This window comes from Thunnus thynnus, chromosome 1 (genome assembly GCF_963924715.1).
Source record: "Thunnus thynnus chromosome 1, fThuThy2.1, whole genome shotgun sequence".
Taxonomy (NCBI): domain Eukaryota; kingdom Metazoa; phylum Chordata; class Actinopteri; order Scombriformes; family Scombridae; genus Thunnus; species Thunnus thynnus.
Window position 1 is genome coordinate 37,370,189 of NC_089517.1, and position 17,354 is coordinate 37,387,542.

Genomic DNA, 17,354 nt, shown 5'->3' on the forward strand with positions numbered 1-17,354 from the left:
TAAACCAGTTCAATATATAAACAGTCTGTAGGCAAGTCATGATTTCAGAACATGCAAGGACAGGTTTGCACTGTTGATGCAAAACAAGTTTTCAGCATACTTTCCCATTTTTGAGCTATTTTTGAGCATTTTGAACACTTCAAGTTTAGACAGGACACTTGAAATCAATTTTAGCCTGAAAGGATTAGAGGACAAACTTATTTTTTGCTGTTATGGTATATATGGAAGCTCAATTTACTACTCAGTTCACTTCACTTTAATGATCACGCAGCTAAGCTAGTGCAATTTGGCTCAGTATGTCACAGCACAGTCCCACCAACAGCACTGCACAGAGAATAGAAGAAAGTGAAAGAATCACACAGCCATAATTAGAAACCACAAACAGCAAGACATAGACATAGACTGGGCAGCAGTAATGGCTGCTGATAAAGGTCATAAAACTATTAAGCAGACAAAATAAATTGAAGTGGGTAATAATCTGTAGATCAAGATTTACTCCTCTAATATTTCACTTGTTCATTTCTCATCTACAAATTAGTTTTGATGAGATCTAAACCTCATTTTTATTTTTGGCTCGACATCTGTGCCCTCTAGTCTCCCTTTATCCAGCCATCGGTAGGACACCATTAAGACCACTGACAGGACACCTCCAAGTGCAAGCAAGATCACTTATAACAATCATATAAAATATCATGTTATGAATTTTTAAACCATGAGGGGATTTTTAAAGATTTTAGTTTTTGGCTATTTGCCTTTATTTGACAGACAGTGTAGAGACAGGAAACATAGGGGAAGAGAGGGAGAGGGATATGACATGTCACCACGCTGTGGTTATGTGGTATGCACCTTAACCATTGTGTCACTAGGGTATCCTAACCATGAGGTTTTAAGTCTATCTTGATGTTAGCGAGATGCTAGTAAGCAAGCAGTCAAACTTTCTTTATTTAGCAATTTTCAAAACAAAAAGAGAAAGAGGGAGATACAGTAGAAGAAACAGGGAAGCTTATTAATAAAACAAGAAGAACTAAAGTAATAAAATCAAGAAAAAGCGAAACAAAACAAATTGAAGCAAGCCAGTAGTGCTGGAAGAAGCATTCAGATCCTTTAAATAATTAAAAGTACCATGCGATGTATACTCAGTAATACAAGCCTGTATGAAAAGTCCTACTACAGTAAAAGTATTATGAGCTTGATGTAGTGAAAGTATTTTATTAAAAGTAGTGGTTTGACCCCTCTGACTGATATATTATTATATATGACGTCATTAGATTATTAATACTGAGCGTGCATTTGAAGGGGATCTTTTAATGGCCAGTCTGAACTAGAGGAATGATTACAGCGAGGAAAACCTCTTTCAGTGTTCATATATGTGTTGACCACTGTGAGTCTGAGCTGTGTCAGTCAGTAAACGTCACCTCTTCCTGCTCGCTGCAGAGGAGGAACCTGTGAAGCGGAACTGACGAACTCAGCACGCAAAACTACCCGAACGAAAAGTAGGTGCGGACGTGTAACAACATCACATCACGGGTGTATGCACCATATCCACTGAATTCAGCAAAATATCAGTTAAAAAAAAGAGACGACATGCCTGATTCATAAATAATGTCCGAAGCTGCTTTAGAGGAAGTTTCCGTTTTATCGTCCATTTATTGCGGAGAAGGAGAGTTCCAGCTCCTGCAGCAGTCTGGTGAGACATTCACAACACTGCTGCACAAGAGCGAGCATGTCAAGCTCTTATAATGCACCCATGATGTCAACGTGTAACCTGAAGCAACTGATGGAAAGAGATGTGAAAGTGATTGTGTAAAGTTTCGGTGCTGATACAGTCATCTGTGCCGATGTTTTAAGTCCTCCTCCACTCAAAAATATGTTCCTGTTCTTCTTCCTTCAGCTGGATGTTTGAGCTTCACTGTGCACAGTGATGTACGTTTGTTTTCACATTCATCTGCTGAAGGAGGAGAGTTTCTCTGTGCTCTCCTTAAACCTGAGTGTGACACATGTACATGTGAGCAGGACTTGTAGCATCACATATAGTTTGGAAGCCAATCGTTGTCCAGTTTTCAACTCATTAAATCCAGAACCTATGAATATCCAAAGTGGACACGAGATGTCCATGTTTCACTGTGCATTGGAGGCTTCAAGTTTTCACATCATACTTGTGTAAGTTGCATACTTGACAATGATTGGCTCCAAAGTAGTTGTGATGTCACAAATCATGCTAAACTCTAAATTTTCAGTGAGCACAGAGAAACTTTCCTCCTTCAGCAGATGACACGTCCACATCCATCATTCTGCACAGTGAAGCTCAAACATCCAACTGAAGGAACAAGAAGAAAACACATTTTCAGTGTAGGGGGGTCTCTGCATGTCTGGAGGGGATGTTTAGGTAAATCCAAGGACTTTACGCAGACAGCATGAGATACATAATGCTAATAATTAGGCAAATGCATTATTTACAACTGTGGCACTTGTCATTAAGTTCAATACAAAAATATAAACACTGGATGTAAAAAATCCAAATAAGCTGAATCTGTAATGTATTGACTGTCTGTTTCTCTGTCTGCCATCTAGCTCAGGATGGACTCATGGTCCAAATCAACAGCACTGTTGGAGGAGAGAGAGGGCTGGATGTGAGTCTGTTGTTCCATTTGCACCCACGCTACCCTTCCTCTCCCCCTGACATCTCCGTCTCTTCCACTAGTCTCTCAAGAAGTCAGTGTCACAACATCAGACAGAAGCTGCTGGATCAGGCTGCAGCCTTAGCACCAGAACCAATGGTTCATCAGCTGGTAGAGTGGTTACAGGTAAACAACTGACTTACTGGCTAATTTTACCATGGAGCACATGGAAATCTAGCTGCTAACATGTAATGGGACAACATTTTTACATTAAAGGAAAGTTCCACCAAAAAAAAAGTGTCTTAAAAATTATTATCAATATGTACAAAAACAATGCAGACAAATCTGTGGAGGACCTCAAATAATCACTATAGATGACATACCAAATATGTGCTGTGTTAAAAATGGCAGGGTGAGGAGGTGATGGAGGACTGCAGAGGAGGTGAGGAGGAGGTCAAAGAGAGCGATAAAGAGGAGGAGTGGACTGCAGTGCTGTCGCTGGACCACATCCGATCTCGAAATCGTTACATTGGACTGCTGGAGCGCTGGAGCCAGCAGCTGCAGCTGACTGGGAGGTTATTACTGGGACGAAGTATACTAGTCATCCTGCAGGGAGCCAGACCCAACATCAAGGTACCAACTCACACTGATACTGGCCATACTATGTGTCTACGTCTTTAATTGATAAGTCGATCGATTAAAAGTTAATAGCCAACTACCAATAGCCAACTGAGTACGTTTTTAAGGAAAACTACTAAAATTCTCTGGTTTCAGATTCTTAAATGTGAAGATTTTTTGGTTTCTTAAGTCCTCTGTGATAATAAACTGAATATATTTGGGCTGTGGACTGTTGGCCAGACAAAACCTGACGTTTTAGGTTGCATTTTGGACTTTGAGAAACAGTGATTGACATTTTTCACAATTTTCTGACATTTTATAACTCTTCTTTCTGCTATGTACTCTGATTGATGTGACATGTGTTCAGGAGTTCTGTCGCCTCTTGAAGACGGTGAAGGTGGACGTTGATTCTTCAGGCAAGAAATGCAAAGAGAGGATGATGAAGGTTCTCATTGAAACCCCCTCGTCTTCCTCCTGTGAACATGGGTGTGGATCACAGACACAACACAGATCCTAACAGTGTGTCAGAAACATGTAATGTGAGCAAGATCACAGTGGGCTTACTCTCTCTATGTCTGTGTCTTTCTGTCAGTCTCCAGGGTTTTGTAGTGAAGAGCTATCAGTCGTCACCAGAGCTGACTGCAGTCTTCCAGGAAATCAACATGATGGAGCTTTACCAGCAGATACTGCCGTCATTGAGTGACTGACAGCACATGTTACCATGGTGACTGAACTTAAACTGAGACATCCTTGACAAGATCCAGACTGAAGCAAGGACTGCCCAGAAATCCAAAATAAATGTACATCTCTCAAAACCTGACTCTGATAGTGATCTGAAGAGGAAGAGGAGTGTACAGCACAAGCACTGCTGTAGTATCAGCTCAGCAACAGACACAAAGGGAATCTGATATCTGAAAACAGAAAAAAAATATGATTTCACAACAAAAAAGACAACACCAGCAACATAAAATGACACATGAATCTGTTGCCCCAGTGCGTGCTGGGAAGCTTCCCAACACACCTATGTAAATGCAATAAGAGCACACTGTTATTCACAAGAACTCATTCAAGATTAACAAATCAATCCTCTCATCTGCTCTCCAAGAGCCTGGATTAGTTAAGCCACGTTTGAGGACCTGGGCCCTGTTCTTCAAATGTGGTTTAAATAATTCAGGATAACATGATGTTATCAGGCTAAAATAATCCTGTTAATTCTTATCCAGCTAATTTGGTTCATTGGAGGCAGTTTGTGGTTGATTTGTCAAACCTTGATGAAGTTATCTTGAATAACAAAAGGCAAAATGAGTAGAGAGTTGAAAACATTATCAGCATTCACACGATTGGCTGAGTGCTGATCTTGCAGTTACATGAGGTGGGTGTGCTTGGAACCCTCCCAGCATGCAATGGTGCAATAGATTTATGGACATAAGTCTAATTTTATGTGTGTTCCTGCATTTATACTGCAGTTATTCTGCAGTTATTACTGTTTCCACACTTTCATCACTGTTAAACAGATCAGTTAAGCAGATATTACCAGTGAACTAATATAATAGAAACTATTTGTGCACTTTTATAAATGAAGACAATTTACATTCATAAGTCCAGACTTCTGAGAGAGAGTTTCATCTAAGTGGAATTTACTGTTTATTAATCTGCATCTTTCATGGAAATCTGCTGAACTTAAGAAACCACTGTCATGTACTTTAACTATTAAATCACTGCCAAAAGACATCCTCTCTTGTTCACAAACACACAATCACACATCTGATATATTCACTTTGTCTTAAAGAAGGGGTTAAAGGTCTTTGTCTTTTACAGATGATATTTGTATTTTCTTTCAGTTGCTTTTGCAGAATCGTCGAATGAAAATCATGATTCTCAAAACGGTGAAATTCTCAAATTCACAGTTCATTTTCTCACAACGCTATACTGAATGCATTTCTTGTTGCTTACATACAGATTTCAATTTATGTGCAAACATTTTCAGCTGACCTGCTGATTCACTGAGTTTTGTTGAGTATTGGTGGTCATAAGCGATTACACTGCTTTTCTTCTTCATGATACAGGTTATCCAGGACAGCCAATGTTAGGCTCAGTGAAGCCAGCTCGTCCAATAAGAGCCAGACTCAGCTGAACTTGCTTCATAGTTCAGGCCCCAGGATTCAGCAATGATACATGGATATGTCCATTTGGTGAAAGCCAAAATACTTAAGATTTGAAAATTCTTTACTTTGGTGTCATCTAGTGGTAGCATCAAGAATGACTTTGTGGTGGACTGTACATTGTTACTGGACTGAAAGCAAAACCTGTGACATTTGTCCTGTCTGAAAAAAAAGTGTTACCAGCAACAGTTCACAAAATCACTAAATATGTAGAAGAGAAACTGAAAAAAAATAAAATAAACCATAAGTAAATGACTTACAACCATTAGTAAAGTCAATCATTACAGATTATAAACCCTTTATTAATAGTCCCTTATCAGAAAGTGATACCAATGCTTTTAACCCGCCCAATGTGATCTTCGTCTTAAACACCTGATCTTTGATGTCTCAGGGCTGCTGGATATGTAGGAGGTCATCAAATATTGAACATAGACTAATGTAAAAACACCTGTTCTGGATTTCACAAAGTTATCCAGATAACTCAGTACACCTGCTTGTTAAAACAGGCTCCTGGCAGAGATGTTATGGAAGAACTTCAATGCAAAGACTCAAAGAATTTAGTTTTGTTTTTTTTATTGTTGTATATCATTTTATAGAATGGAATAACAACCTTTTTGCAATAAATCATTTTCAACTAACTGACATCCTGTGTATCTATGGGTGTCATACTGCTCTTCCCCTGATTTTTAAAAGAACTTTTGTGCTAGTCTGGACAACAAACAGTATCTGCATTTTGTCATTTTTATTCTAAAATAAACAAAGTGATTTATTATAGATTTAAAATTGACCAGAGTTTGATTAACACCTCTCTGTGTCAACAGAAACTGAACATTATAATCTTAAATCAATAAATCATAAACTTAGTATTAATTGAAGGACTGTTGTATTGAATTCCATTAGAGTATATAGGGGTTTCTGGAGAGGTCTTACGCCACTCTAAAACACTTACAGGCCCTGCTTGGTTTAGTATGTGTGTATTACAATGTAAAAATGAAGTTAACACAAAGACATGAATACACTGAAAAGCAAACTTTTTTTTTTAACAGTATTTTCTGTCTGAAGTATTTCACTTTACGTTTTGTGGTCAGTTTTGTGGCCAACCTTTCTGTTTAGGATCCCTGAACCTGGCCACTCCACTGCTCCGAGCTCTCTGCCTGCTGCTGGTGCTTCCATTGTTCTGACTCCCCAGTTTCCTGCAGGCCCCCCCACTGGCTTGCAAACTGTTTCCACAGGGACACTCAATGGTGGACCTTCAAGTGGACCAAATTAGATCTTATCTCTTCAGTGGTTTCACTACAGAAGCATTGTAGATGGTTTTCCCACTGTTTCCTTGATGATGAAGGGCTGATGATGAGGAGTTTCCTGGAACACACCAAGCAAGGGGAAGCAGACTCGGTTATCCTCGGGTCAGCAGAGTGACAGCCAGATGAGAACTGTTGCAGTAGGTTCAGTGAAACTGCTTTGGTTCACTGCTTCTCCAGAGGATGAATCCAGTCTGCTGAGGCTGTGTAGTGGACACACACACACACAGGGAGGTGTCCCAGTTTCAGTTTATTCAGTGGGAGGCTGCAGAGTTGGATGCATGGAGCTCTAAACTAATCAGAAGTGTCCTCGGAAAAGTCTTTAAAAAAAACTACACAATAAAAATAGGAGATTAAAAAAATAATAGAATATTCAAATGTCAAATGGCATGGCTTGGCTTTTGGCTTAGGCATCCTTGCAGTCTTCTGCTTCTTAGTTGAGTCTCTTTCTGGAGCTCTCAGCTCTCAGTCATACAAAAAAAAACAACACCCAAAATGCCAGGCCATCCCGGCTGCAGGGCCAATGCCATCAATGCATCATGAAACAGTGAAACACATAGAAATTGTAATATTGATTAACCACATAAAATACAAAGTGAAATCAATAAACCTTAATTTTCTAATCTGTAATTACATCTATTAAGAAAGTATTATCCTAGCAATCAAACCATAGCTAAATGATACACACAGTAAACACAGTAAAAGTCAACATTGGTTAGATAGGTCTTTATACATATTTTTACACATCTTTAGTGGCATTTCTGACACTTATTGTATATAAAAGAAAAGAGAGGAGAGCCACTCAAAAGAATGCAGCTCCTCCCAAAATGTATGACTTAAGAGACAGGAGCTAGCAGAAGACGGGAGGATGGCCCATCCAGGTTGGAGCAGATTAAGGCACCAACTTCAACTCAAGCCTGCTGAGGGAGGTGTACAGCATGCTGGAATTCCAGAAGTGAAGACCAGTCCCTGAGGGCCTCATCAAGTGTTTCAACAAGCCCTTCATGTCCATGCTGAGGAAGTTTGTAAATGACTCAGGGTCAGACTAGGACCAGTGGCTTCCTGTTGTTTGCATGTTTGCATACAGAGAAGTCCCACAAGCATCAACCAGCTTTTCACCTTTCCAGCTTTTGTATGGACATTCAGTGAGTGGTCCGATGGATGTCTTGAAGAAGGCCTGGGAGGGTCCCATGCCACAGCAACAGTGCTGTGAACTCTCATATATCCTGAAAATGATGACACACTGGACCAGTTTCAAGAGCTCGCCAATAACAACCTCGCCCAAGCACAGCAGCAACAGAAGCAGAGCTATTACGAGACTTTAGGAATGAGAAAGTATGAAAGTTCTCATACTGTTACCAGCATCTGACAGTGGTGTCCTTGCTAAGTGGCATGGTCCATGCAAGATCACAAAGAAGACTGGCCCGGTGCTAACTACTGTTATGTATTTCACAGACAAGAAAAAAAGGCAAATTTAGACAAGTGCCTAATGAAAGACATGACCTGAACAGTGTGTTATTCATATAAATTTTATTTTAGATTTTGCCATACGACACAAAGTCGCTCTTCTACATTGCTACACAGAATTTGTGTGTTGATAATAAAGAAGTGGATGATTTCAAAAAATATTTTGGATATCTATTAAGACTAGCATAACAGCAGGTGTTTGACCCATTCACAAAAAAGTCTGCCACTGCATGTCAACAAATGGAATTAGATGCATATGTTTGGATAAAATGAGTCAACAGATGAGTTAGACTCTTACATACTGAGCGATGTGTCCCAACTACAGCACAGACTCTCATTTCTGCTGACAACCATTACAAACAAGTATTTGGGACTTCAGTGTTGGTTTGGTTGCTTGGTCACTAATGTTTCTAATAACATTAGCAATGGTTCTGTTCTAAACAAGTGTCCTAGGAAGCCATGACAGTGTGACAGCGATGTGAATACCTTGTTGTGTATGATGACGAGTTGACGAGTGTGTATGATGTGTGTGACGTAAGTGTTATTAATATCAGACACGAAACACTCCTCCACTCTGTTCAGCAAGGTTACATGCTGCAACATGTCACATCATAACCCACTAAGTTTTCATTGTTATAATGAAGCAGAAAAATCAGACAAAACTGATATAAATAAATTGCAAAACTATATTATTTCTTCATAATTGACATGTCTATTTTATTTTCTTAATATATTCCCATACATATATTTACTTGGTAAACAATTGCGTTAAGATGTTTTGAGGCAGAAATAAAAAAGTGAAGTGAATGGAAACCCTACTTCTGCATATTTATATATGAATGAGATTAGTAACAGTCACATTAGTTTTCAGTTGGGCTCCATGGACAGTGAGTCTTTAATTTAAAATCTACAGAACCTGTGTGAAATCAACACAGGACTTTTCTCATAGATTCTGTACTCCCAGAGGTGCATATATAAAACCATTCTATCCCTGATATTATCACTCTAAACCACTGCTCTGTGCCTCTGAGCTGTCTGGAGTTCATCCTCCTCCAGCTGCTGCAGGTAGGAGAGAGCTCCTAAGCATACAGATGCACCGCACTGAGCTGATCCAGTAGTAGCCTGACCAGCACAAATGCTCTTTAACATTCTGCATAGATGCCAGTATGCTTCCCATGGTTCCCCACCTTAAACCATCTCTGTCTACAAATGTGAATATGGGGTTCATCCAGAATTTGGGATATGATATATATACACTACAAAAGTTTTAGAACACCTCTGTTTTTTTTCAGTTTTTACTAAAATTTACATAGTTTAATGTCTGTGTCAATTTACTAGATAAAAAAAAAGAAGAAATCATGGAATCTTTTTGTTTAACTTATCAAAGTAGCCACCTTTTGCAGATATAACAGCCAAACACACATTCTTTCCACAACGGAAATCAATTTCCCACAAATGTGTTGCACTTGCAGGTTGCTTTGCGTTCACCCTTCTGTCCAACTTTCTTGTTATTTTCGTCTAAGATAGTTCTGACAGACTGGAGGTATGTTTTGGATCACTATCTTGCTGTAAGATGAACCCCTGTCCAACTAGACTAGACCAGAGGGGACTGCATGGCTCTGCAGGATGCTGTGGTAGCCGTTTTGCTTCCTCCTCCATGTGTTTAGACAGACAGAGGGTTTGGAAGTCATCAACTAAAGTTTGGACACCTGTAGGAAATGTTGCATCAACCCTCAAGGCTTAATCTACCTCGTGTGGTTCAGGTCCTTTTCTGTTCTGCCAGCACCTAGAAGCTGCTTGGCATCCTCTTCATCAAATTCTTCATATATTATAACCATTAACCATTATAACCATATTACCATTATAATTTTGTTATCCTGTTCCATGCTGATGCTGTGTTTCTGTTATTTGTCTTTCTTGTTGTATTCTGCACACACATCTATTGCATGTCTGTCAGACTTTTTCCTTGTTCAAATGGAGGGTCTAAGGACAGAGGATGTTGTATTGCTGTACAGATTGTAAAGCCCCCTGAGGCAAATTTGTGATTTGTATACTGGGCTTTACAAATAAAATTTAATTGACTTGAGGTGAGGTGATAAACAAAACTCCAAGGCTTTGGTTTACTGTGTTAAAATCACAATGGACCGAAGAAAACACAAATGCATTAACCAATATGATTTTTCCTCTAATTTGTCAACTATCTGTAAATCACAGAAGTCAAACTAGGATCAGAAATAAGCTGTGCAGAGATATAAATACACTTTTCAAGTGTGCCTGCAGAGGGTAGCAGCAGTTTCTTGAAGGACAACTCATACTAAAGATCTAATTTTATTTAAGGGGGAGTTGATAAATGTTGTCTCTCTTCAGTGACGCAGTGATTAAATGATGAGTAAACTATGACCCAAGCATGTAAAGACTGATACACATACTCTGAATTCATACCCACCTCAGTGTGGTATATGTGTAGTTACTGATATTAAACCATCAAAAAGTCACATTGGAGTTTCAGCTGACTTGTATGTTCAGCGATTAAATGTTCATTCAAAAACTGAAATGCAAGATGCAGAAACCACTCTAGCATTATGTACAACTATGGAGCAGATATTGTAATTGAATATAAAGGCACATGGGGGATATTTTGGACATAACAGAACATTTTTCAGCTCAGAAATAGTAAAAGTACAAGCAATTGAATCAAACATTCTGTCAAGCAGCAAAGAACTGACAGGCTTGAGTGTATGTTTAATCTTTTGTTCATGGCATTAGTTGTCTATGTTTACATATTGAGTGGAAAGCCCCAGACAATTATGAAATTATTTGATGTTCTCATTTGCTCATTTGTCTTCAGCTGAACAGTTGACACTAACAAGAAGGTCTGATAGAAGTCTGAGCAAACCCCACTGTGTCATAATGAGAGCCTGTTCATCATTACCAGGAAAAATGTCAACACAGGCGACACAAAACAGTTCTGAGCCCTAAATGAGTGAGTTTAAAGTATACACTTTAAGGGAACATTAAAAAAAAACCACACTCAAGTTCTGCTGGGTCTTCTTAAGAATTTAAACCTCGGGTCACTCACCACTTTACAGCTGTTGTGTGTTTTTCTTTAAAACACTTCAGACCACATGGATCTTTGAAGGCAGTAATATGTGTCTCCATCCTCATCCTTAAAGAATGTGGCTGGCTCTGTATATTTTATTATTGTCAAATATCATGGTCAGAGCCAAACCAACAATGAATTTATCTACTTACAAGTATTGTGTGTGTATCGAAAGCCTGGTACATTTTATCCCTCTGTGCCGTAGACCTGCGTTGTTGTCCAAAAACTATTAGAAACACGTCAGTGACCCCAACCATTGCACTGGCTGACATGTTCCTTCACTACAAAGAGTTTGGGCCCGTTAATCTGCTTAGAAATGGCTGCAAAGACTAATAACAGCTATAACTTTTTCAGTCTCAAGAGGGTAGTTCCTTGTACAACAGATGCCACTGCGCATGTGCAGGAATGCAGTTTCATTTACAGAGCTTCACTAGCTTGCTGTGCTACATTTCAAAACCTCTTGACTTTGAACTCAAGTTATTAACAATGTGCAGTGAAGTACAAAGTCAAGAGTTGTGATATGTAACATACTGCTAAAGTTCTTTGAGAAATTTACAATATACAATGTGTTACAAAGTCAACAGGAAAAGTCTTCATTGTAGAAGTACAGCCTTCCATACACTCTGACTTGGCACTTAAAGCCCTTAAAAACTGGACTTTAAAGTGAGACTGAGGGCAGCTTTCAATATGATTGGTTCAGTCAAAACAGCCAATCACAGCCCATTTGAACTTAACGCACCATTAACGTGCTGATTTTTTACACACGTTAGATGTGAAAAAGATACTTTTATCATTTTTCTACCAAAACTGTCCCTTAGCGAATGGCAACTACCTACGGAGGTTACAAAGAATAGAAGTAGCTAACTACTTTAGCTGCTTGATATGGTAACAGAACTTTCTACTTGCTTGATGTGAATTAGGTTAGCTTGTTAACTCCTATTTTTATTTAGGCAAACAAATCTGTTTATTTCTTTTTTATGCCATGATCTGGGTGAATACTCTTTTCTGATTGGCTGGCAGGTGTGCATTAAAACCATGTATTGCACACATAGTTTGGCTCAAGTTTAATCACCGTTCTAAATTCCTGTATCCATGACAACATTTAAGAGCACTCTGTCAAAGCTTACTTGTTATGAAGTTTTGAAGAATGGGACACAGCAGAGGAAAAAGAAATGGAGAAGAAAAGAAAGAAACCAAGTGAAAAACGTCACAAGGAACTGACACCTGAAGAGCTTAAAATGATAGAAGAAGAGAAGGAAGAGAAAGGCCTATGAAAATGAAAAAGGCAACAAAATGGGCAGTTAATATACTGGGAGACTTTCTCTACCTAAAACAAAAGAACACTGATTTGGAGACATACTCTGTGGTTATGCTTAATGACACCTTATGTGAAATTTATGCTTTGGTTCAGGCTGGCAGCGAGTACAGTGTGGCAAGTTGTCATGACAACAGTAAGCTCTTGCTTCATAACCTTTTGATTTTGCGTGCAAAACTTTCACCAAAAATTTGCTAATGCTTTTATTTTATGTTGTTGGCAAATGACCATGGTATAAGCAGGATATTCAATGAGTAGGTGTGCGTTAAACAGTTTTAAGGCACAACGTGGAGGCAAAGAACCACCTGACACAAAGCATCGGGTAGTTCGCCTTCGCATTGTGTCTTAAAACCATTTAATGCACACCTACTTGTTGATTATCCTTTACTTATGCTCCAAGGGCATCTTACTGCATTCTGGTCTTTGAGCATCTTGAAACTTCTGTTAAGTGGTCGTACCCAGCAACTTTAGAAAAAGAAGGATTTAGCAGCCAAAACATAGTAAAGTATGGGTTGGTTTGAAACATTATTTATTTGCTCAGAAAATCTTTTTGTACATTTAAAAGTTATAGTTTTGCTTTAAATCCAGTATTTTTCTATATTATTAAATATTCATTATTAATATACAGAGCAGTGAACCGGCGTGCTGTGTGTGGAGCAGATGACCATATAAAGAAATCCATCACAAGCCAACATCAGCTCGGGCTAAAAGTAGAAAAAACTGTTGGAAACTTGGTGTTCAGAGCAGTCTGAAGCCAGTGCCTTTTGCTCACAGGGATTACTTCTACATACATTTACCTCATTATTTGACACGTCGGCCACTTTTAACATGGATATCTGACTTTGTGACATTGTATATATCTATATATGTCTGAAAATAAAGAAAAGTATAATAGGTCCCCTTTAAAGAAGACAGAGACACTTCTGACTATATAAAGCTCAGCGTGGTTTATTATTTACATTTTAACTGAGATAAAAGTTAAACTAAACTAAAAACTAAAGTCTTGAAAACAAAGTCTGAAACAAGTGATGGAAATGGCCAATTCTCAGAACGTTTTCAGACCCTGAAATGGTTTAGATAATAAAACTAATTTGATAAACCAAGAATAAAATAAACATACTATTTAGTGAATGTTAAATCCATTCATTACTATATTTGAATGAAAGCAGTGGTTTTAAACATTAGTTTTGTACATGTTCAATACACGTTCAATACAATGGACTATTTGTACACACTCCACATATTGCATAACATTTATAAAAATGCCCATTTTACTAAAATCCCACCTGCTTTCAGCAACTTACAGGAATAAAACTAGAGAGTTTCATTCCAAACAGAGACATCTACTGTTAAACTGAGCCATTTTAGTTCATTGTAATGTTGACCACAATGTTTGACCAAATAACTCTTCTGTTCTTTTCTATTGTCTCTCTTCAACACTGATTACAGAGGTGGAGGTGTTGGTTAGCGGTTGGCTCCTCATCCATTCATCAGGCAGGTACGGCAGCAGAACTGACGGTAAAGCTTCTTCTCACAGAGACGGTTGGACTTGACCATCTCACAGAACACCTCATCGGCTGACAGACAGAAGAGAACAGAAGCCGAGAATTAGCTAAACTACATGAAGACTGAGCACAAGAATTGTAATGTCTGCTGCCTGCTCAAGTGCCATTGGTGAAGTTGGTTTTACTATATATATATATATATATATATATATATATATATATATATATATATATATATATATATATATATATATTTTATTTTTATTTATTTATTTATTTATTTATTTATTTATTTATTTTTTTAAACTTAATTTTGTATTGCACTATATAATTAGGAACTATATAATTAGGAAAACAATCAATTTCCAATCAATAAACAGCACAGAAGAGAACAGCATATTTTGTTTTGAGGAAGACAGCAAGCTGTACTGTATGTTTAGAGTTGAGAACCTCCAGTATTACCAGGAGGGTGCACAACGTCACATGAAAACTCTCCATTGAGACAGTTTGTGTGGCTGGTGATTGAAGTTGATGTAGGTAATAATATCACACTCACCATTGTTACAGGATGCATTAACAATACAGGTCCTGCTGACCAGACTGTAGCCATCTTTGCATTTGGTGCAAGTCATTCCGGGGCCACTGCAGATCAGACAGTTTTCCTCACACCTGGAGGCACAGCAAGATTAAACCAGTAGAACAAACAGTGCTGAAATATCTTTTTATAGATAGAGATAGTGCTCAGCCCATGCAGTAAAATAGTCAGTAATTTTACTTTCAAATGAAAATAGAACTGGAGTTGCTGCTCCAGAATATATCAGGTGTAAGATTCAAATGTGGCTGTTCATTTACTCTTTTTTTTTCTCTCTTTCTCTCTTTTTTTCTTCAATTACATCGGTGTACACTGACAACATAAAAGACACTTTTAAGACACACATCAAAACATACACATAATGTTGGATCGTTCTGTTATGAAGGTCAAATATGGAGTCCCACAAGGGTCGATACTGGGGCTTAAACTTTTCATATTATATCTTAATGATATTTGTTAGGTATCAAAGTCTTTGCAGATGATACACTTTCTTCGTTCTGGAGAGTAAATAACACTATTGGATAATATTGAAAAATTGTAAATTTGAGTAAAAACAAATTTATGGCCAATGACAGAATATTAAACATAAACATCCCTAATGAAATTCATATTGTCCAACTATTTGGTCTCTATCATTTTAATTTCTCATTATTTGATATTTATTGCCAGAGAATTCCACAGACTGAAATGCACATCTGCTTTAATGTAAAACTGTACATGCAAACCAAATCCTAAAATGAAATTCCCTTCTGTGACCATCATCACCTGATCTTAACTAACAGCTTCTGTAAATCTTTAGGAAATAACCTGTTTTTGGCTTTAAAGATAACTGATAAAGTTTTGAATTTAACTAAATCCTTCGGTTTTATTACCATTGACTTGATAAATAGTCAGTTGTTATGTTCCCTTGAATCCACCTCATTTATAATTCTTATTGCTCTTTTCTGTAGTATATATTTAAATAAGTTGTACATGTGTACCAACTCTACACACTAACTAAAATGCGGCAATAAGTGAGAGGCACATTTCAAGTGCCTTATAATCCAACATATACTTTGCTTTGTTCAAAACTGCAATACTTTTGGACACTTTTGTCTTTGTGTGAGGATTTCAAAAAAGCTTAGGGTCTATAATTAAAACCATAAATTTGATTTTGTATACCATTTCAATATTAACTCAATCTATGGATACTGTGACTTGATCCTCCTTTTTTCAATCTGCAAAGGCCATAAATTGTTATGAAATAACATAAAATGTTTTTACTCAAATTTACAATTTTTCAATATTATCCAATAGTGTTATTTACTCTCCAGAACAAAAAAAGTGTATCATCTGCAAAGAGTTTGATACTTCACAAATATCATTAAGATAAAATATGAAAAGTTTAAGCCCCAGTATCAACCCTTGTGGGAGTCCATATTTGACCTTCATAACAGAACGATCCAACATTTTGATTTTTACCCGTGGATTTTAAGTTATACAAATGAGAAGCATCACACCCTGACTGACAGATTTGTCATTTTTTTGCTATCACTGTAAGACAACATTTTCAAATGATCCAGGGATGAATTATTGATATCTGTGGGCCTGAGAATTACTCACCTGTGACACATCTTATGGGGGACTCCTGCTGCCTCTCCAGAGTAGTATCCAGGAATACAAGTCTGCACACACCTCCACTCCTGCTGCAGGTAGTCCTCAGCACATTGGATACATTCTTCCTTACCTGGTCCTGGGAAAACCAATGTGAAACTCCATGTCATGCAAGTTCAATGTCTCCAGGTCATTGTATGAAACATTATCAAGAGCACACAGTGCTTTTGAAAAAAGGTGATCAAAACATATTTATGAGTGGATTGGCATACCTGTACCTGAATCTCTTCAGCATGTTCTGCTAAGCAACAAGTTTACCTACCGTTTCTTAATCAGCATTTGACTCATCACTGAGTTGTTTAATTTCTGCTGCTAGGCTTGTTCTTCATGGAAAGGTACTATATAAACTGCACATAACCTGGAAAACATACTGACCTGTACAAGTCCTACAAGAGGAATGGCAGGGGCTGCACGTCATCTCCTCCAGATGGAAAAAGGTTCCATTAGTGCATTCAGGAACACAAGTCATCCCCGCCAGACTACAAACAAAAACATCCAGCTACATTACAATACTTGTTTAAAAGCAAATGTTCATATATAATGGTAGTCTAGCTGTCTTTACGTACCTGTAGCCTTCACTGCAGGCAGTGCATCTATCTGCATACCTCAGGCATGTCATACATGTCTCATGACACTTCAGACACAATCTCTGACCTGGCATACACAGCAAGCACAAGCATCAATATATTTAGTATATTTAGTATGTAAAAGTCATAAATCAAAAAAAAGCTCTAAAAAATAAGCACAAACATTTCCAGTTGACAGGCTTAATCATCACCAATGTTATGATCCAGTAATGATACTTAAAGGTACCGTAATAGTGCTTTGGAGCAATGCATTTGTGAGCAGGTTCCCATTCCTGTTCCTGTTTGTATCTTAAGTACAAACATGTGGGTGACCCCATAAACATTCCAGCTGGTGTTTTCATGCTATTCCTGTAGTAGACAGTTAGTGGCAGTAACGTGCCAATAAACATGGCAATGTGCTAGCAAACACTCAGGATCCATCGCAATACCCACATTT

General features: G+C 38.0%; 2 protein-coding genes across 4 annotated transcripts in view; one reads left to right on the forward strand and one right to left on the reverse strand.

Annotated features, from left to right (window-relative positions):
• Nucleotides 1–1,499: 1,499 nt before the first annotated feature.
• rwdd3 (RWD domain containing 3) lies at nucleotides 1,500–4,965 on the forward strand. Of its 3 annotated transcripts, XR_010929288.1 has the most exons (6): nucleotides 2,254–2,386; nucleotides 2,572–2,804; nucleotides 3,030–3,251; nucleotides 3,604–3,722; nucleotides 3,829–4,541; nucleotides 4,652–4,965. XR_010929288.1 is itself a non-coding variant. In XM_067597177.1 (5 exons), exons 1-5 carry the CDS (start codon nucleotides 1,603–1,605, stop codon nucleotides 3,941–3,943), a joined length of 774 nt encoding a protein of 257 aa, XP_067453278.1. In that variant the 5' UTR covers nucleotides 1,500–1,602; the 3' UTR covers nucleotides 3,944–4,965. The 3 variants fall into 3 exon arrangements, 2 of the variants coding, with proteins under 2 accessions (XP_067453278.1, XP_067453268.1); XM_067597177.1 differs by lacking the exon at nucleotides 2,254–2,386 and adding an exon at nucleotides 1,500–1,687 and having other exon boundaries at nucleotides 3,829–4,965; XM_067597167.1 differs by having other exon boundaries at nucleotides 3,829–4,965.
• An 8,128-nt stretch (nucleotides 4,966–13,093) lies between these two features.
• pcsk6 (proprotein convertase subtilisin/kexin type 6) overlaps nucleotides 13,094–17,354 on the reverse strand; it is a 33,047-nt gene continuing 28,786 nt past the window's right edge. Inside the window, exons 17-21 of the mRNA XM_067597192.1 lie at nucleotides 16,898–16,985; nucleotides 16,707–16,810; nucleotides 16,281–16,410; nucleotides 14,643–14,755; nucleotides 13,094–14,158 (exon numbers count right to left, since the gene is read on the reverse strand). Coding sequence (XP_067453293.1) covers nucleotides 14,061–14,158; nucleotides 14,643–14,755; nucleotides 16,281–16,410; nucleotides 16,707–16,810; nucleotides 16,898–16,985 — 533 coding nt within the window. The 3' untranslated portion in view covers nucleotides 13,094–14,060. The remainder of the gene's footprint in view (nucleotides 14,159–14,642; nucleotides 14,756–16,280; nucleotides 16,411–16,706; nucleotides 16,811–16,897; nucleotides 16,986–17,354) is intronic.

Excerpts from the sequence above, each read along its gene's own strand:
- rwdd3 (XM_067597167.1), top strand. The coding sequence starts at position 2,269 with ATGACACGTCCACATCCATCATTCTGCACAGTGAAGCTCAAACATCCA. Across the intron at positions 2,387-2,571 it reads TGTCTGGAGGGGATGTTTAG|CTCAGGATGGACTCATGGTC; the intron begins GTAAATCCAAGG and ends TCTGCCATCTAG. Across the intron at positions 2,805-3,029 it reads AGCTGGTAGAGTGGTTACAG|GGTGAGGAGGTGATGGAGGA; the intron begins GTAAACAACTGA and ends TAAAAATGGCAG.